The sequence below is a fragment of the Mauremys reevesii genome, linkage group 9, assembly GCF_016161935.1.
Source record: "Mauremys reevesii isolate NIE-2019 linkage group 9, ASM1616193v1, whole genome shotgun sequence".
Lineage (NCBI taxonomy): Eukaryota > Metazoa > Chordata > Testudines > Geoemydidae > Mauremys > Mauremys reevesii.
The window spans coordinates 65,272,040-65,292,920 of NC_052631.1; the positions used below are offsets into that span (position 1 = coordinate 65,272,040).

The 20,881-nt window shown below is 47.9% G+C and overlaps 1 protein-coding gene across 4 annotated transcripts in view; it reads left to right on the forward strand.

The window, feature by feature from the left end:
- Nucleotides 1–20,881, forward strand: part of FRMPD3 (FERM and PDZ domain containing 3) — a 140,437-nt gene that overhangs the window by 102,698 nt on the left and 16,858 nt on the right. For 3 of the 4 annotated variants that reach the window (XM_039487344.1, XM_039487345.1, XM_039487342.1), the window contains one exon: nucleotides 1,745–1,924. The exons of the other annotated variant lie outside the window; for it this stretch is intronic. In XM_039487344.1, the coding sequence (XP_039343278.1) occupies nucleotides 1,745–1,924 (180 nt within the window). The remainder of the gene's footprint in view (nucleotides 1–1,744; nucleotides 1,925–20,881) is intronic. 4 annotated transcript variants of the gene reach the window in all.

Below are 20,881 nucleotides of genomic sequence, written 5' to 3' on the forward strand. Positions count from 1 at the left end.
GAAGTCAATGAATCAGTGCCAGTTTATACCAGATGAGGACTGGGCCCTTTGTGTCTGTAGTTGTTTAATTAGATGATCTTCTACCCAAATAATTTTAAAGGGCCTCAGCCATGCTCTTAAATCCCAGCTCCACTATAGAAATTGCCAGGGTTTGCAGCTGTAAAAGTTTAGTGGCTGTCCTGTCGTTGGCCCTTGGACATCTCATCTTTCCCTCTCCCTCCATGAGTGTCTGTGAGGCCTGGAAGCATGTGAAGGGATCCTCAATGGAGGACCGAGTCCCAGGAAATGTTCCCTGTTCTGTCTTTGCGATGAATACATCAGACAGCCTTGAAATTTCTGTGATTAGCAATCCCAGCCTGTCTGTTGGTCTGCAGTGTCTCGGAAGCTGTTACAGTGATATAATCTGCCTGAGCATAGTCCACTCCTTCCGCCTACTTGTCATCCCCATTAAAATCATCCTCATCAGCACAGCCTCATTTTGTCCACTGCAGGATGAAGGCCACGCAGCCAAACCATGAGCACATAGGACCTGCCAAGGTTCCCAGTTGCCTGGCTCATCTCCATCTCTAGTGGCCCTTGTGCCACCTTCCATCTATGGCTCTTCATTCTGTTGTAAGTTTCATCCATCTGCTCTCGTTCCTTCCTGCCACACAGGCTGTACCCACTTTCACGACGTCCTCTTACCTTGCTTCCTTCCCCATTGGTTTGGTCTGCAGCATGTTTTTTACTTGCTTCTTCATAATTATGTAAAAACTCCAAAAGCGCCTCTCCCAACATCTTCAAGCGTTCCATAAAAAAAGATCCAGACTATATTAAGCACAGTGTGGTTGAGGGTTTAGAGCAGGGGAGTGGGTGTCAGGCCTCCTGCCTCCCATTCCTGGGTTCTGATACTGACTTGCTGCATATCCTTGGGCAAGTGACGTCTCTCTGTGCCTCAGTTTCCTCAAATGTAAAATGAAGGTAGGAATATTGATCTAGCATGTCCAGGAGGGGCCCAGAGAGTTAATGCTCATAAAGCACTTTGACATGCTCAGATGAAAGGCTCAGTGGAGGTGCAATATATGCATTAGGGCAATAATAGTGTGATCTTCATCATTATTTTCCTGTGTGTGTTTGTCCAACCTGTAGCTTTCCCTTCACATTCCAGTTTAGCACCATGTGTCATGGCTAGAATGGCCAGGTCAATACTGATTGCCATTGTTAATCAGAGATCAGCTTTTTATTTTCCTTTATTGTTCCGTAAAATTCCTCCCCAACCCCTCTCGTCCGCCTCCCCTTTCACTGGCCTCCTCCTTCTCAGAGGTGATTTAAAACCTGCCATCTCTGTAACATGCTTTTACTTTTCTGTAGCATGACAACAGGCCTGAATATTTCATGCAGACAATCAGTTCTGCTATTTATTTTTAAATAGTCTTAGCAACCTGCATGCTGTTCCGAGGTGCCATTCCCAGCACTGCGGAAAAGGGAGCTAAACTGTTGGCAAGCTCCAGGTGTGTTCTCAGCATTGGCTGCCCCCCTTGCCATGCATTAAGTATCTCTGGTGCTGGGACCCCTCCCCCCGGCCCAGATCCAGGGTGGACTTCAGCCAGCTGAGTAAATAACGTCTTGGCTACAGGCTTGGCTTGGTGTAAGGAACAGAGCTCAGCTGGGGTTGGGCAGGCAGCCTTTTCACATACAGCTGCATGGCATTTTTTCACACGTGTGTCTCTCTCTTTTGATTCGACTGGGGTGGCCACCCTCTCAGGACGAGAAGCAGCCGGCCACCATGCTCCTGGTGGGCCCCCGCCACGGTATCAGTCATGTCATCGACCTGAAGACCAACCTCACCACGGTGTTGTCAGAGTTCAGCAAGGTCAGCAAGATCCAGCTGTTCAGGGAAAACCAGGGTGTGGCACGAGTGGAGACCAGCATCCTGGATGCCAAGGTAGGCACAACTTCCTCCTAGGGCAGGTGCAGAAGGAGTCATGGTCTTCAGCTGGGAGAAGGGCTAGCAGGGAGGTTCACACGAGGAGGCTTAGAGGCTAAGGGTCAGGGCTCCTCTGAGGACTTGTCTTCAGGTGGCATGAGTGCAGATGTGTTGGTTGGTCTCATCATTAATGTCTCCTGGACACTGGGTCAAGTAGAGAGTGCACTGGACTGGGAGTCAGGAGACCTGGGTTCTAGTCCTAGCTCTGCCGCTGGCCTGCTGGGTGACCTTGGGCCAGTCACTTCCCCTCTGTTTCCCCTGCGTCTGTCTTGTCCACTTAGCGTGTAAGCTGCCTTGAGTAGGGACTGGCTCGCTATGTGTAAAGCATCTGGAGCTCTGGCCTTGGTTGGGGTTCCTAAGTGCTACTGTGATACTGTGTGCTTTGACCAGATGCGGGGTTGCAGGTTGGGACTGAGATGAATGTAGTGAGCTGGGTGGAGATTCAGGACATGAGTAGCAAGAAATTCTGTCCTGCCACGAGACCAGGAACAGACAGTGATGACAAATGGACACGTCCTGGGTGGGTCATACCCCTCTGACAGGTACCCGAGAGGCCTGTCTCTTTCTTACACATCAGCAACACTGGAATAACTTGGCATGCCAATGAAGCCTCATCGAATTGAACTGAAAAAGTGTCAGTCAGACTGGAGAGCATTGACAATGCTGTTTGAGGGCCCAGTGGGAGCAGCAGGGGTGCTGCAATCGAGACAGAGGCGCACTGGCAGGAGCTGGCACTGCTTTAGCCCTCACTGAACCCCCGCAGTCAGCCCCTCACCTCCGCAAGCAGCCATGCCCTCTGAGAAAGGCTGTAGGAATTAACCGTTTTGAGAACATCACCTCCCAGGCCTACCGGCCTCTGTTGGCTTGGCCAGATTCTCCAGCTGTGCCTGGCAACTGCAAACAGGTGATCTCCACAGAATCCTAGGGGCTGGATTCAGAAGAGACCCATCTCTCTGCCAGTGCATGATGACTGATTCCATTTACTAGGGATGTGTCTCATCATGGTTGCAGAGTCACAAGCGCTAGGATCTTCATCGACCCCTGGGAGATGCTTCCCCAAGAACTCACTGTCAGGAAGTATTCTTGATACTGAGCCTAAAGGTTCCCTTTCTTAATATCAGCCCATGACCGAGTCTTTCCCCCCCACCCCCATGTACTGTTCAAAGCAGATGGTCTGTCTCCTTGGTGTGAACATCCTGCTGAGATCTGTGGACTGTTAGCATGTCATCCCTCTTCAGTTGCCACTTAGCCAGGCCTTAGTACTTTTAATCTCTCCCCATCAGTCTCTGCCACTGGCCCCTGATTATTCCTGTAGCAGCCCTCTTATCTGCCTCTCAATTGGCACAGTCCTTCTGGTAACAGGGCACCCAGAACTGAAGCAATATTCCAGGCACAGATCTATAGAGAGAGTAGGATTGTTACCTCCCTGCTGTGGGATGAGAGCAGGGAATCTGTATATGCAGCTCGAATCTGCATTGGCATTGCTTGCTGCGGAATTACATTGCAAGTTCAGCTCTAACTTGCTGTCCACAGACACCTCTAAATCCCTGCCAATACCTCCGTGCACAGGCTGAAATTGTGGAAAAGCAGTATCACTTGCCCCATAACCTCAGCCATGCAGAACACAACGCCATCCACAGCCTCAGGAACAACTCTGACATCACAATAAAAAAGGCTGACAAAGGAGGTGCTGTTGTAATCATGAATAGGTCGGAATATGAACAAGAGGCTGCTAGGCAGCTCTCCAGCTCCACCTTCTACAGGCCATTACCCTCTGATCCCACTGAGGGTTACCGAAAGAAACTACACAATTTGCTCAAGAAACTCCCTGAAAAAGCACAGGAACAAATCTGCACAGACACACCCCTAGAGCCCCAACCAGGGGTATTCTATCTGCTACCCAAGATCCATAAACCTGGAAATCCTGGATGACCCATCGTCTCAGGCATTGGCACCCTAAGAGCAGGATTGTCTGGCTATGTAGACTCTCTCCTCAGGCCGTACGCTACCAGCACTCCCAGCTATTTTCGAGGCACCACTGACTTCCTGAGGAAACTACAATCCATTGGTGATCTTCCAGAAAACACCATCCTGCCCACTATGGATGTAGACGCCCTCTACACCAACATTCCACACAAAGATGGACTACAAGCCATCAGGAACAGTATCCCCAATAATGTCATGGCAAACCTGGTGGCTGAATTTTGTGACTTTGTCCTCACCCACAACTATTTCACATCTGGGGACAATATATACCTTCAAGTCAGTGGCACTGCTATGAGTACCCACATGGCCCCACAGTATGCCAACATCTTTATGGCTGACTTAGAACAACGCTTCCTCAGCTGTCATCCTCTAACGCCCCTACTCGTGCTACATTGATGACATCTTCATCATCTGGACCCATGGAAAAGAAGCCCTTGAGGAATTCCACCATGATTTCAACAATTTCCATCCCACCATCAACCTCAGCCTGGACCATCCACACAAGAGATCCACTTCCTGGACACTACAGTGCTAATAAGCGATGGTCACATAAACACCACCCTATACTGGAAACCTACTGACCGCTATACTTACCTACATGCCTCCAGCTTTCATCCAGACCACATCACACGATCCATTGTCTACAGCTAAGCTGTAAAATACAACTGCATTTGCTCCAGTCCCTCAGACAGAGACAAACACCTACAAGATCTCTATCAAGCATTCTTAAAACTACAATACCCACCTGCTGAAGTGAAGGAACAGATTGACAGAGCCAGAAGAATACCCAGAAGTCACCTACTCGAGGACAGGCGCAACAAAGAAAGTAACAGAACACCACTAGCCATCACCTTCAGCCCCCAACTAAAACCTCTCCAGTGCATCATCAAGGATGTACAACCTATCCTGAATGACAATCCCTCACTCTCACAGATTTTGGGAGACAGGCCAGGTCTCGCTTACAGACAGCCCCCCAACCTGAAGCAAATACAAGCAACCACACAACAAAAACACTAACCCAGGAACCTATCCTTGCAACAAAGCCTGTTGACAACTCTGTCCATATATCTTTTCAAGAGACACCATCATAGAACCTAATCACATCAGCCACACCATCAGAGGCTTGTTCACCTGCACATCTACCAATGTGCCATCATGTGCCAGCAGTGCCCCTCTGCCATGTACATTGGCCAAATCGGACAGTCTCTATGCAAAAGAATAAATTGACACAAATCAGACGTCAAGAATTATAATATTAAAAACCAGTCAGAGAGCACTTCAACCTCCCTGATCACTCAATTACAGACCCAAAAGTCACAATTCTTCAACAAAAAAACTTCAAAAACTGACTCCAATGAGAAACTGCAGAACTGGAATTAATTTGCAAACTGGACACCATTAAATTAGGCTTGAATAAAGACTGGGAGTGGATGGGTCATTACACAAAGTAAAAACTATTTCCCCATGCTAATTTTTCCCCTACTATTACTCACACCTTCTTGTCAAATGTTGGAAATGGGCCATCCTGATTATCACTACAAATGTTTTTTTTTCTCCTGCTGATAACAGCCCACCTTAATTAATTAGTCTAATTAGAGTTGGTATGGCAACACCCATTTTTTCATGTTCTCTGTGTATATATATCTTCCTACTGTATTTTCCACTACATGCATCCAATGAAGTGGTTTTAGCCCATGAAAGCTTATGCCCAAATAAATTTGTTAGTCTCTAAGGTGCCACAAGTACTCCTCGTTCTTTTTGCTGATACAGACTAACACGGCTACCACTCTGAAAGGAATATCTCTGGTTCACATCATTCCATCCCCACTAGATGCATTAACTTGAGGTTTTTCAAATCTCATGCTGTTATTTTTTTTGTCCTTGTTTCTAAACCTCCAGGTGTCTTTGTATGAATGGTCTCTCCACAGAGGTATTCACAAATGCACCATATGGAATCATCTGAATCCATCAATGTGCTGCTTATTCCCTCTTCTAGATCAGGGGTCCCCAACCCCCGGGCCGCGGACCGCTACCGGTCCGCGGCCTTTTAGGAACCAGGCCGACCCCTAGCACATCAAGCGGCGTGTCTCCGGCGGGGCCCCTGAGCCCCGCACCCTCAGAGCCGCGTGGTGAGGGGGCGGGGCTGCGAGCTCCGGGCTGAGCTCAGCTGCCTCTGCTCGGCGTGGAGCTCCCAGCCCCACCCCCTCACCACGCGGCTCTGAGCGGGACGGAGCTCAGGCCCCGCCAGAGACACGCTGCAGCTGTCGGGCGAGGCGCTGAGGCTCCGGGTGAGGAGGGAGCCGGGGGTAAGAGGCTGGGGCCAGGGGGGTTGGTCGGGGATTCTGAGGGGGGCGGGCAGTCGGGGGGGCAGGAAGTGGGTGGGGGTCAGATAGGGGGCAGGGCTCCCACTAATTCTGCATTATGGTCAGTTGTATAATTATTTCATTATATATTACAATAATAATAGAAATAAAAGTACAAAAATAAATGTAATGCGCTTGAATCGTCCCAAAACCATCCCACAGGTCCGCGGAAATTTTTTTTTCTACGAAACCGGTCCCTGGTGCCAAAAAGGTTGGGGACCGCTGTTCTAGATCATTAATGAACATATTAAATATAGACCAAACCTAACACCAATTTGTGGGTCACTCAGCTCGAAACTCCCCCACTGGATACTCAATGCTTTGCTCTTTACCATAACCTCGTCTTTCTGGTCCTTCAGTCCTTCAGGCAGTTTGCAGCCCACATGCCAGAGTCCATAATCCAAACAGTCTGAATTAACTGAGGAGTGAGATTTTATAGGACACTGTATCAAATGTTTGCCTAAACTACAAGTAGTTCCCATCCTCTGCTTTCCCATCCCCTACGAATTCTGTAACTGTATCACAAAATCAATCAAGTGTATCTGGCCCAATTGCGCGTGGTTCCACTGTAGTACCAGGTTGTTTATTTTTCTGTCTATTTGTTCTATTCATTTACATATGAATAGATTTACGGGCTTGTAATCTCTCAGATTGCTCTCTTCTCCTTTGCGGAAATTCAATATTAGGTTTGCTTTTTGCCAGTCTTCTGATACTTCCTAGATTTTCCCACGACCTTTCAAAATTCATTGTCAGTGAGATGGTTTGTGTGCTGATTCCTTTAAGGCCTGATCCAATACTCATTTACCTCTGTGGAGATGCTCCCATTGACTTCCATGGACAGTGGATACCCTAGCATTCATGTCATTCAGATTAGCCGATTGATATCAGTACAGATTTCCAAGTGTTCCCTCATCTGGTCTTTATCGGTAATTGTTGTTTTAACAAGGACTCCTGGTTTCCTGTTTTTCCAACTTCTTTTCTTTATTTTTCTGGAAACATCCAAACAAAGCAGTTCAGGTTCTCAGCTATTTTTGAGCCCTGGTTAATTTCATTCCCCCTTCTCAGTTATAAATGGGTCTGTTTGAGAGGCAGCGATCCAACGAATATCCCAAGCTACTTCATTTATCTGTGTCTCTGTTCCCATTCCCACCCTTTCTCTGCCTTGTCTAGTTAGCCTCTAAGCTCTTTGAGCCAGGACTGTCTCTTGCAATGCCTCTGAACACCACCTAGCACCCTGGAGCTCTAATCTCAGTTAGGGAGGCTGAGCATTACAGTAATGCAAATAATAAATAATAACAGAGTTTATTTTCCCCTTGATATTTATAAAAGCCCTTTGCCTCTTTAGCATTGAGTCACCGGCTTTATTGATGTGTTGATCCTTCCTCTGTGAACAGTAACTGAACTCTGTGTGTCTTTCTGTGGTTTCCTCCCCACCTCTGGGGCAGGTTCTTCTAACCTCAGATCTCCCAGCAGCCCTTTCCTTGCATCCTGTATTTGTAGAGCCAGTCTAGTCTGTGGAACTGGAATTATGATGGGTTTGTTTGGGATTCCCCAACTGCCTTCTCTGCTGGTGGATTTTAATATCTCCTCCCACAGCCTTGGTAATTCCTGAGAATCTGACCTCCTGAAGTTAGACACCCGTTGCTGCCCTGAGTGATCCCATTGCTTACTCTGCTGAATTCAAGTAGCACATGGTGATTGGTTCCAAGCTTCCTTTTGATTCTCTCTGCTCCTGTCTCTTGGGAAGTAGCTGATCCATGATGACTTCCCCTTTGCTTGGAGTTTCTACTTTAGCATCTACCTATATAACTCAGGAGCCTCTTTGAGGAAGCCTGTTTGGCTGAAGTTGTTGTGCAGCAGGTATCTGAGCAGTTAAAATCCCCAGAGAGTACAGCATCCTGTGGTTCGGAGGCCCTCACAGGTTGGTTCTTGCTCTTGTCAAGTCCTGGTAGTCTGTAGCAGATGCCACCTGTCATTCCTCCTTGATCTTCCATCCTCTGCATTCTTACCAAAATAATTCCATCACCACACTCTCCATTGTCTAGTTATGTCTTGCCAAGGTTGCAAATACTTGTGAAGAGATAGTGGTATATTCATGTCCTCCTACTTCATCTATGTGGATTGCACCCCAGGCCATTCTACTTATGAGCGTCATCCCACTAGGTTTCTGTTACGCCTGCTATGTAAAAAAATACCTGATCTCCATCATGAATAACCCTTTTGGTTCTTCCTTGCATCCATGCCCCTTCCATTTGTGGGCAGATTGTGGCATTAATACATCAATAATAGAATGATAAATATCCTTTGATTGATTTTTGTCTTTGACTAGCTATTAATGTTTGAAAGACGGTAATACACTGGAGTGAAGTGTGTTCCCAACTGCCAGATGAATTCAAGGCAGCCTCGTTTTGTGTGTGTGCATTCAGTGCTCCTTAAAGATGACAGATTAACAGCCCTGAGAACCGAAGCCCTCTGTCTCTCCACAGACAAGCACTGAACATTCAGCAATAGAGCGCGCAGTTCGCCGCTGACAGTGTGCTTCAACTCAGGGAGGGAATGCCTACCATTGGGATGAGAGAGTAGTTCTTTGACTATGGTGCTTTTAGTCCTCGGCCACTCACCTGAGACTGGGCACAAGAATGACAAATACGATGGCAGTTTGTGATCTTGATACCCATCTGCTATGAACCAGAATGAGACCCCCCAGATAGCTCTCCCCTGGTACCTCGCTGACCCCCCAAATTTGAACTGGCGACTTGGACAGGAAATGCTCTGTATGGCATTATGAGTCCCCTGAGTCAGACAGTCTCCTCAGCTGTAAATAACTTTATGAATAAGGTCCCAAGTCCTTCTCCACTGTAAAAGCAGACCCACTCCTGGTTCCTGCCATGTAGCGCAAACATCTGCTGTGAAAGCAACAAAGAATCCTGCTGTGAAAACAGTTCTCTTGTAGAACTTCCACCCACCCACCCAGTGAATTCATCCACAAATTGTGACTTCTTGTGAAATTCAAGATGGCTGCCCAAAGTCACTGAAAATGCCCCCATCCCTTCCTCAAAGGAGGAAAAGGGAAAGATATCCCACTGGTACAGTCAAGCAGGGTCCACCTGTATCTTAAGGCTGGAATGTGCTAGGAGAGGCTATTGCCACCTATCTTAATTATATCCACATGCAGAGACAGGGATTCAAAGCCAGAGTGTCTGGCACAGAATGAGGCATATGCTAATCTTAGAACTGCAATGGCTGAGACAGGCTAAAAGGAGAGGGAGAAAGATCATTACCTTGAAGTGCTAATCTGCTTTCTGTAATTATTCTATTTTACTGTAGCTCCCTCTGCTCTGACTAAATAGTGAGATGCAAATAAATCCATTTCCTCTGTGATTTTAAACCATTAGAGGGCTGTGTTCTAAGAATGCCCTTTCCACCTATAGACCTGGAGTCAAATCCACATCGCACTTCTAAACCTGCAGGCGCTTTGCAGAATAATAACAGTAGGGAAGGCATAGGGTGACCAGATGTCCCGATTTTATAGGGACAGTCACGATTTGTGGGTCTTTTTCTTATATAGGCTCCTATTACCCCCCACTCCCATCCCGATTTGTCACACTTGCTGTCTGGTCACCCTAGGAGGGCATGTGAAAGATATTCATTTTAGGCATAGGTGGGTTGTGATGCTCTCTCCTCTAGGAATTCCCCTAATTAGCTACAGGCATCTACTAGCACTGGGTGAATACTTTAAAAAATCTTCTCGGGACAGTCACTTGAATAAACAATTGAATCTTGCTTATGTCCATGACCCTTTTGCAATTACTTTCTGCAGATATTTGAACAACTGAGGTTACCGTGGAAACAGCACATTTTAAAGTGACCATTAAAGGATCTGTGTAGAAAGACCATGTTGAATTCTGAAACATCAATGTCGGGTGCCCTACAAACCCAATCCTAAGGGTTAACATTCATCCAATCAGGAAACAGACACCTACCATGTGATTTATGTGACCAAGCAAAACTAACCAATGCTTCTCAGACTTCTGATAACTGGTCATGCACAACTACAAACCAAGGGTTATTTGCAGAAATGAGTCGGTGAATAATTTCAGATTACAGTTACGTTTGAGAATATCATAAACCACTCACGGATAGTTGATGAGCAGGCGTTGCAGCTATGTTGTCTAATGAATTATTCACTATGAAATAATTGCTTTGCTCTCAAGCTTCTCTGATATCCCAGGCTCTCTTTTCGAGTTAAAGACAGCACATGCTAGTTAGAGCTGTAAGGTTTTACAAATCGAGATGTGTCCCAGGAAAGCTGGGGATGGGGGTGTGTGGTTGGCTTAGGGTATGTCTACACTGCAAGACTATTTCGAATTTGTGGAATCGACCTTATGAAGTTGAATTTGTGTATCCACACTAAATACACTAATTCGACTGTGTGAGTCCACAGTAACGGGGCAAGCGTCGACTTTGAAAGTGGTGCACTGTGGGAAGCTATCCCACAGTTCCCGCACTCCCCGCTGCCCATTGGAATTCTGGGATTTCCCCCCCCAATGCATGCTGGGGGAAAAAATGTGTCGAGGGTGGTTTTGGGTAACTGTCATCATTGAACCGTCAATCACGCCCTCCCTCCCTCCCCCCCTCCCCAAAAGCGCCTGCGGGCAATCTGTTTGTGCACTTTTCTGCTCAGTGACAGCGCGGGCGCCACAGCACTGCGAGCACGGAGCCCGCTGCAGTTATGGCCGTTGTCAACTCCTCGCACCTTATCGTCCACCTCTTCCACAGTCAGCTGCTGAGAAATCGGGCTACTTTTCAATGGTGCTGCGAGCACTGGTGGACCATGGGGGACGTTTTACCAACATCAACGTTGGGTGGCCGGACAAGGTTCATGACGCGCTTGTTTTCAGGAACTCTGGTCTGTTTAGACGCCTGCAGGAAGGTAGTTTCTTCCCGGACCACAAAATAACTCTTGGGGATGTGCAGATGCCTATAGTGATCCTCGGGGACCCAGACTACCCGCTAATGCCCTGGCTCGTGAAGCTCTGTGCAGGCGCCTTGCACAGCGACAAGGAACTCTTCAAGTACCAGCGAGCAGCGAGCAGCGTGACCTGTGACTGTTCAGTTTCTTTACAGAGAAGCTGAACCTGCCCCTGTTTCTTTACCAAGTTACTGTTGACTAGCATCTGCAGTTACATACCCCGTCCACCCCGCTTCCCCCACTTCCAACACACGTTTAAAAATAAAACACATGTTCCACTGTGACTTTACAAAGGTTTCTTTATTGATGACTTTGCGTTAAAGGGTTGAAACTGGGACGCAGACTGTGCTGGGTAGGGTGTGCGGTGATGTAAAGACCGCCTCTAAACTTTAGGAATGACAGGCTCCTGCTCCCAGAGCGGTCCGCAGTGCCGGACTGGTTGTTTCAACGGAGCCTGCCATCCCTCCTTTTTGGGACTCTGTGTGCGGGGGCTATGTGGCCTTGCGGCGGGGGAGGACGGATACAGATTCCTCTGCTGTGTGGCTCTGTGGTCCAGGACAGGGACCGTTGCATGAGATCTGTAACCCCCCTCCCCTGCTACAAAGTCACGTACCCCTTCACCCACACAGAACCTGCAAACCACCTCCCATACCGACCAGGGTGCCTACTGACTGCACTGTGTGTGTGACCTGCTGCTGATCCTGCCCCCGTCTCTGTACCCTGCTAAAGGTGACTGTCCTATGCAATACCCTACCCCCTTCCACACTCATCCACCCACCCACCCCTTCAAACACAGCGTTGTGTAAAAAAGCATGACGGAAACAGTAATTAACAGCAAAGTATTTTTAATAATTAACTAGACAGTCGGGGATGAAACTGGGATTGGGGCCTGGGTGAGTCAGGAAGGGAAGGAATTCTCAAAAATTAGGGTATGAGAGCTTTTGGGTACTTGAGCACTCTGCTGGGGTGCAGTGACAGTTTTCACGGCCCCTGGCGCCACTCCTTCTGGTTACTTTGGGTGACGGGAGGTATGGGACTTTGTGGCGGGGGAGGGCGGTTGCAGATACACTGCGGGGGGGCTCTGTCCTCCTGGCTGCGGTCCTGCAGAACATCCACAAGGCGCCGGAGCGTGTCCGTTTGCTCCCTCATTAGTCCAAGCAGCGTTTGAGTCGCCTGCTTGTCTTCCTCACGCCACCTCTCCTCCCGTTCGTTGTAAGAGCGCTGGTACAGAGAGAGGGTCTCCCTCCACTGGCTCTGCTGGTCCACCTCGGCTCGGCAGCACCCCATAACTTCAGCGATCATCTCGTCCCGTGTCTTTTTCTTTCGCCGCCTAATCTTTGCCAGCCTCTGTGAGGGGGATGCTGTGGCAGGTCTGGAGACAGTCGAAGCTGTGTGATGGGAAACAGGGAGTGAATTCCTTGCAAAGATACATTTTTGCAAACAATGAACACAGTCTAGTCTGTGTCTATGAACAACACCATGCACAGCACCTATCTCATCCGCACTCCTGCAGCAGGCAATCCTGAAAGCATAAACTCTGCCCCTGTTCTACCCCATCGCAGTGTCCCCCTACCCTTGCACTTCTGGGTTGAGATCCCAGTGCCTGATGGTGCAAATTTCATTGTCGTAGGTGGTTCTGGGTAAATGTAGTCAGTCATTCCTTCCTCCGGGAAAGCAACGCCAGACAATCATTTCAAGCCCGTTTTCCCTGGATTGCCCTGGCATACGCCATAGCGTGGCAACCATGGAGCCTGTTTTGCCTTTTGTCACTGTCACCGTATGTGTACTAGATGGTTGTACATTGACGAGCTATACCCTGAACCGCTGCGGACAATGTGTTTGACCGTACAGGTATTGGGAGCTCAGCCAGGAATGCAAATACTTTTCGGAGACTGCAGGAACTGTGGGATACCTTGCGTCCTCAGTCCCCCCTCCCTCCATGAGCGTCCATTTGATTCTTTGGCTTTCCGTTACGCTTGTCATGCAGCAGCGTGCTGAGTCTCTGCTATGCCGTCTGTCCGGAGATTTTTTAAAAATACTTTGGACCAGGCGTAACATTACAGTAATTCACCTAATTAGATGCAGGAGTCTCCGAGCGAGATCACCCTGAGGAGGGTCACTGAAGGAGATAGAGAACGCATGCTGCGTGAAAGCCAGCACAAACCAGGGCCCTATGCAGCCGTGCTCGGGGAGGCAATGCTCCCTGAGTACCTCATGAAAGCCTGGCACGGAAAAGTGTGCTACCACAGAGCACCCAATAAGGCAGCTCTCCCCAGGAACCTCCTGCGGAGGCTTTTCGATTACCTCCAGGAGAGCTTCGTGGAGATCTCCCAGGAGGATTTCTGTTCTATCCCCATATATATAGAGACCTCCTTTTCACATACTTCAGATTCCTGTTATATTAAGAATAAAAGTTTACATGTTTAAAGCACTTACCGACTGCTCCTTCCCCTGATTCAGGGTCCAGGTTAACGGCCGGGGAGGGTTGGTAGGGGATCTCCGTGACGGTGATGAAGAGATCCTGGCTGTCGGGGAAACCAGCGTTGTAAGCGCTGTCGCCTGCCTCGTCCTCCACAAACCCTTCCTCATCTTCCCCGTCCGTGAACATCGCCGAGGAACTGTCCATCGACACTGTCCCATCGTCAGAGTCCATGGTCACTGGTGGGGCAGTGGAGGCAGGCTCCGTAGTGTCCATTTGCCGCTTTGATTTTTTGGTAGCCTTGTCTGGGGTCCTTGATTTTCACACGGCACTGCATTGCATCCCGCCTGTATCCTCTGTCTCTCATGGCTTTGGAGACCTTCTCGTAGGTCTTTGCATTCCGTTTTTTGGAGCGCAGCTCCGAAAGCACAGACTCCTCGCCCCACACACTGATCAGATCCAAGACTTCCCGGTCAGTCTATACTGGGGCCCTCTTTCTATTCAGAGATTACATGAACTCCTCTGCTGGAGAGCTCTGCATTGCTGCCGGTGCTGCTGAGCTCGCCCCGATGTCCAACCACGAAATGAGATTCAAACTGGCCAGACAGGAAAAGGAATTCAAATTTTCCCGGGGCTTTTCCTGTGTGGCTGGTCAGAACATCGAAGCTCGGACTGCTGTCCAGAGTGTCAACAGAGTGGTGCAGTGTGGGATAGCTCCCGGAGCTACTAAGTTCGATTTGCATCCACACCTAGCCTAAATCGACATAGCCATGTCGAATTTAGCGCTACTCCCCTCGTCGGGGAGGAGTACAGAATTCGAACTAAAGAGCCCTCTATGTCGAATTAAATGGCTTCCTGGTGTGGACAGGTGCACGGTTAATTAGAATTAACGCTGCTAAATTCGAATTAAAGTCCTAGTGTAGACCAGGCCTTAGATGTCAAACTTCGCATGCAGGTTCTGCAATCCACACATTGCAGCATTGTGCCCTGCACGGGAACCTGAAATTCAAACTGACTAGTGGAGAGAAATGTAAAAAGTAAACCAACGTGAGGCAGCAGGCACCATTGCAGTCATGCCTGTTACCGTAGGTGGTTGCTGATGTTCCGGCAGTGTTGGTGATGTTTCCCCGTTGCAAGTATTGTACTGCAAACACCACAGGGCAAAGTAAATAGCATGGTGGTGTGATAAAGGCAGGGGCGGCTCTAGAGCCCAGCGGGGCAAGCACCCGCCTGGGGCGGCCCTTTCCCAGGGGGGTGGCAGGCTGGGCCGGTGGACCTGCCGCAGTCATGCCTGCGGGAGGTCCACCGGAGCCCCGGGACGACCGGACCTCCCGCAGGCATGACTGCGGACGGTTCGCTGGTCCCGCGGCTCGGCTGAACCTCCCGCAGGCATGACTGCGGCAGCTCAACCGGAGCCTCCGGACCAGCGAACCGTCCGCAGCTGCGGGAGGTCCAGTTGAGCCGCGCGACCAGCGGACCCTCCGCAGTCATGCCCGCGGCAGGTCCGCTGCTCCCGCGGCTCGGGGGCGCCTCCCGGGCATGATTGCTTGGGGCGGCCAAATTTGTAGAGCCGCCCCTGGATAAAGGTCAGGATTTTGCAGGTGCCCAAGCAAATAAGGGGCCAGATTCTCAAGTCTACACAGTGCCTAAGCCAGTGCACGTTGAGGTCAACAGAGGTGACATCCTGGCCCCACTGTAGCCAGTGGCAAAACTCGTTCTGACTTCATTGGGGCCAGGATTTCCCCTACAAGTCTATCCATTGACTTCAGTGAGCATTGGATCAGACCCTAAGGATGCAACACACAACTTGCATGGCCACTGGTGAATGACACCTGCACTGCACCATCCTCAGCTGGCGAGGTACTGCCATAGTGGCTCCCAAACAACCTCACCTGCCAGCCAACAGCACAGGGTGTGTGGCTGTGGAAAAGGGAGGTGACTGGAGCATCCCTGGGTCCCAGCAAACCCCAGATGCTGGAATGGCCTGTTGGAGTCGTGGACACACCAGTGCGCAGGTGGCCCCAGATCAGTGGGATAAAGAAGTGGCCTAAATCCACTTTCACGTGCCACCTTTCTCAGCAGCACCGAGTGCTGCTTCCTCATTTGCCACTCCAGGGCTGGGCCATGATTTTTAAAGTGACAGTGGCCCGTTAAAGGCAGCCCAGAGGCTGTTTAGCACAGTACCCTGGTGTTTGTTTTTTTCTTTATTTTTGCTGAGGAATACAAGATCTCTTCTACATACCAGTGTCGTGAGCGGGGACACTGGCATCAAGGTCTAGACAGAGATGAGACTATCACCATCTTGTTGCACCATTTAAAAATCCATATGACAATCCCAGCAGGATTTATTCCAAGCCCAACTTCCAGTGCAAAGGCGATAGAGAGGCAGGTTAGTTTAATCCCAAGGAACCCAAGCCTAGGTTTTCCATAGAAGGGTGGTAGTTGCCCTAGAAATAAGAGCATCAATCAGACAGACAGTTGATTCGATCCAAGGCTTGTTCTTTGAGTTCAGATCTGACATTCCTTTCCTTTCTCACTGCACTCATGATTTGATGAATCCATCCCTTTCTATTGAAGCAATCGTTACATTGGGTTTTGACTCATTACAGCTATGTTTACAATACACTTTTATTTTTATGACACAGCCACTTTGTAGTTGGTTGCTTTTTATTATTATTATTGATATTAGCGGAGACACCCTGCTGTATCCCTCTAAAAAATACATCGGTGCGGGAACTAGGAGTGTTGGGGGTGCAGTAGCCTGAAGCAGTGATAAACCCAAATACGTGGCTTCCGCCTTCAGCACCCCCACTATGAAAATTGTTCCAGCACCACTGGTGTCAGATTTGTGCATCCAGCCAGGATGCCACTTGGAACTGGCTAACCTCACAATGGCATCTGTGGGTTCAAAAGGGTCCATCTTTTCCCAGTGGAAATTCCCACCTGGGCAGCATGTCGTACCCAGCTTAGTTGCACATCTGAACGAGGAGCTAAGATGAGGTGCAGAAGCAGCATAGGGGCTGGTGACTAGCCAAGCACAGTTCAGTCAAAAGCATCAGGGTAATTGATTTCATGTCTCCCAGCAGGGCCTGCAGCCAGCTAGCACTTAGCAGAGATCAAGACTTTACAAAGGAAAACAACAAAAAAATTAATTCAGAAAGATCCCTGGCTGCTACTGTGCCTAGAATCTGGCTATTGATTTCAGTGTCTTTCAGGGGCCTTGGGGCTGCTTCCAGTGTGTAATGGAAATAAAAGGCCTTTCCACAAGTACAATCTGTAGCTTTCTAATTCTTGCATTGACTGGGCTAACACGTCCCCTCCTGCTTCCACAGGGCCCCCTCCCGCATGTAAGCGACAAAGCAGGTGAACAGCTGCAGTGCACATTGAGGAACCTTCCCTGGTGGGTAGAATAATGCTGGGCCAGATCCTGGAGAAAAATCAATAGAACGATGCTGGTTGGCACCAGCTGAAGATTGGCCCATCCTCATTGCTACATGGAGGAGCCAGGACTTCCTGCAGTGTAGCGTAAGATCTAGGCCTTCCTAGTTGTCATGGTGCTGCTCACCATGGTCACTCAGAGCTTCATGGTGGCAGCAGGGACAGAAATAAGACCCTGCTTCTCCCAAAGCACAGGTTCAAAACAGCTGACCTAAAAGACACTCTCCACCAGCGGTATTGCACCTATGACACACAGTGAAGCAGTTCTGATTCTAGCCAGTAGATGGCATTGGTATACATACACCCATGCCCATGCATGACAGTACTATGATGACTTCATAGATCTTAAAAACATTCTGGGGCAGAGGTGGACTGAGTTTATTCACAAACATTGCTACCAACATCTGTTTTATAGGAGCTACTGGTACAATTATAAAGACTGGGAGGGAGGCAATCAGATATCAAGCAAGCCTTCCTGTTATGCAATGCACGGCCTTCCTAGAGGTGATGTGGGAGGGAGGGTACATGTGTATAAGTAACAGGATCTGCTACTCTAAACTGCATGAATCCCATTAGTTTTATTTGCACTGAACCATGCTGAAACCCTTCCTTCTGGAGAAAGTGAGAGAAAGATTGAGACTTTTTTTGTCTTAGGCTTCTAGTGGGGAGGAGCAGATGGAAATGCTGCTAACCAGAGTCTTGCTAGTTTAATTAAAACAAGGGACCCAACAATATGTGGTGTCAGAAGTAGACACACTCCCCTGCCATCTAGAAGACCATGGATATTGCTGGCTTCCCTGCATTCAAAATGGACTAGGAATCGGGCAGCCTTCCAGAAACACGACAAAGATTCAAACAGCTTGTGGAACTGACATTTTCTGGACCATACAAAGCCAAATCTGAATAAGAAACAAATGCAGCTATCCAAGACTGTGGACAGGGGCAAAAGCAGAGGCACTTTCAGCATGCGGTCCATTGGCGCAGAAGATGGGAAAGCACTGAGAACTTGCTTTGATAAATATAAAGCATATGCTATGCCAAAAACAAACCCAGTTTTTGATAGTTCAAAACTCCACAGCAAAGTGCAAGGAGTCAGAGAGACATTTGACTAGTCTGTAAGAAAATGTAAGATTACAGTGATATCATATAGATGTTGATGGGACAGTGAGAGACTGTATACTTGGTGTAAATAAGAGAAACTTCCCTGTGTAGGAGCCATGCTTTCCCTAGAAAAAGCTATGGAGATAGCTAGAGCTAATGAGTTAACAGAAGCCCAGCTGGAAACAGCAGCCACTGAAATCAAGGTGGAGAACGATACTCAAAGTTATATACCCATGGGGGTACATACCCCAGGCTCTGAAATTGGACAGGAGCTATCAGAAATTAAGCAGATGACCAAATTTGCCCTGCAAAAGGTGTTGGTGATCAAACTGGAATAAACAGAATGCCTTTACAAAGGCCTGCAGATTGTATGCAAACAAAGCTAGGAATTTTATTGATCAACAAATGTCAGAGAAATAATGTTCCTGATCGCAGTGAGCTTTGAATTGCTAGAGTCAGAGCTAATAATGCTTAAGGGGAAAAAGGGTCAGGCACCAGTGAAGAACTGACTATCTTGTTAGGCCCAGATGGTCAGATTATTAGCTATAAACTTGACACTAAAAGTCAAGTAAACCATAAAATGTAAATTATGTATATTCAGACCTCAAGTTCTATTGCAGCATATGATGGACTGTGTAAAGTACACTGAAACAAAAATAACAACACTGAAGCTTGAAGTTCATATTGTGGTTGTGTCTGTTCACAGATTCATGGATTTAAAGCCATAAGGGACCATCTTGATTATCTAACCCAGAGATTGGCAACCTTTGGCATGCGGCCTGTCAGGGAAATGCGCTGACAGGCCAGGCTGGTTTGTTTACCTGCAGCGTCCGCAGGTTCAGCCAATCGCAGCTCCCACTGGCCGCGGTTTGCTGCTCCAGGCCAATGGGGGCTGCGGGAAGTGGCGTGGGCTGCGGGATGTGCTGGCCGCTGCTTCCCGCAGCCCCCATTGGCCTGGAATGGCAAACCGCGGCCAGTGGAGCTGCGATTGGCCAAACCTGCAGATGCTGCAGATAAACAAACCGTCCCATCCCACCAGCGGATTTCCCTGACGGGCTGCGTGCCAAAGGTTGTCGATCCCTGTTCTAACTAGACCTCCTACATACATAAGGCAGGCAGAGAATTTCTCCCAGTGATTCCCCCATCAAGCCCTATCACTTCTGATTGAGCTACAGCATAACCTTTAACAAGATATCCAATCTTGATTTAAAGACATGAAGTGATGAAGAATGCACCACATCCATAGGGAAGCTCTTCCAAAAAGCTGCCCCATATTTCCCATGTGAATTTGTCTAATATTAATGTCCTGATGTAGCTGGTTGAAAAATAGGAAAATGTTAATGGATATTTTCCTCAAAAATTTCGTTCTCTCTTTTTTTCATTAAAATTTGAAATTTCAACATAAAAAATAATTGAAAAATCAAAATGTGGAAAAATTCTGCCAACTCTGTTTCCACCCCCTCTGGATTTTATTGCGTTTTTATCTGTGAGTGTAAAGCATCAGACATCCTTGCCTCATGAATGTACTTGTAGTTTTGGGTCTGGATGGATGTTGAAGTCTTAAATGGACTAAACTGGTGCAATGTGTAAATCCAGCTGAGACGATGAAGTTTGAAATTTTCAAAGGAATAGGATTGGTCCGTTAAATGTGTCCTAGTTTCTCTTGAGACAACATTCATCCTAAAGTTGCCACTGCACAGCAAAAATCAGATAAATAATTCAGTAACAACATCCATAGAGACCATTATCCAGGGAAGGGTAGACCTGTTGGTGATATGTGGTCAGGAGACTCCAGCAGTGATACAGTAATGATCCCAGTGAAAGAATGGGCACCCAGAACATGCCAGTAAGTGATCAGAAGATGGCAGCTATGAAACAAGCCACCATGAAAGGTCAGCACGTGAAATGTGAAAATTAAATGGTCAGGCATTAGAAGGAAATAGCCTTTCATTGGAGCCAGGGAGATGAGCACTCAATCTTACAGTAGTGTTTAAGGGTGAGAAAAGATTTCCTGTGCATGAAGACAAGATACACCAGTATGAAGACACATGGAGCATGTGCCATGGAGAACAGAAAACAAATGCTCTTGACATACTCCATCGACATGGTGCATATTAGAAACTGACCAACTTGTCTCAAGACATCCCGTATCGTATGCTTCAATTTAGCATCTAACCCTATTCAGAAAAGCACTTAAGCACGTACTTCCATTCCATTGACTTCAGTGAGACTTAAGCACATGCTTAAAGTTGAGCATGTACTTAAGTGTTTTGCTAATCGGGGAAAGATTTAAGCAAGTGCTTGAATGCTTTGCTGAACTGGGACCTAAAAGAGCATGCCAATAATATAAAAGGATCAGTAATACCACATGATCTGCCCTGAGGACTACAACAGACCACTGGCACTGATTTTTTTATGTGGAACAACACAGGCAGTATAAGTGTTGTTGATTATTACAGTAGTAGTTAAAATACCAGAAGCCCCACAATAATCCAGAGGAGTTGATTTTCCAGACATGGAATACCTAGGGGGAAATAATGATCTTCAACAGTAGTCCTTGCTGTTCCTTACAGGACATTGCCAAACAGTGGGATTCTAAACCTATCATGGTAAATCCATGTTATCCACAAAGAGAA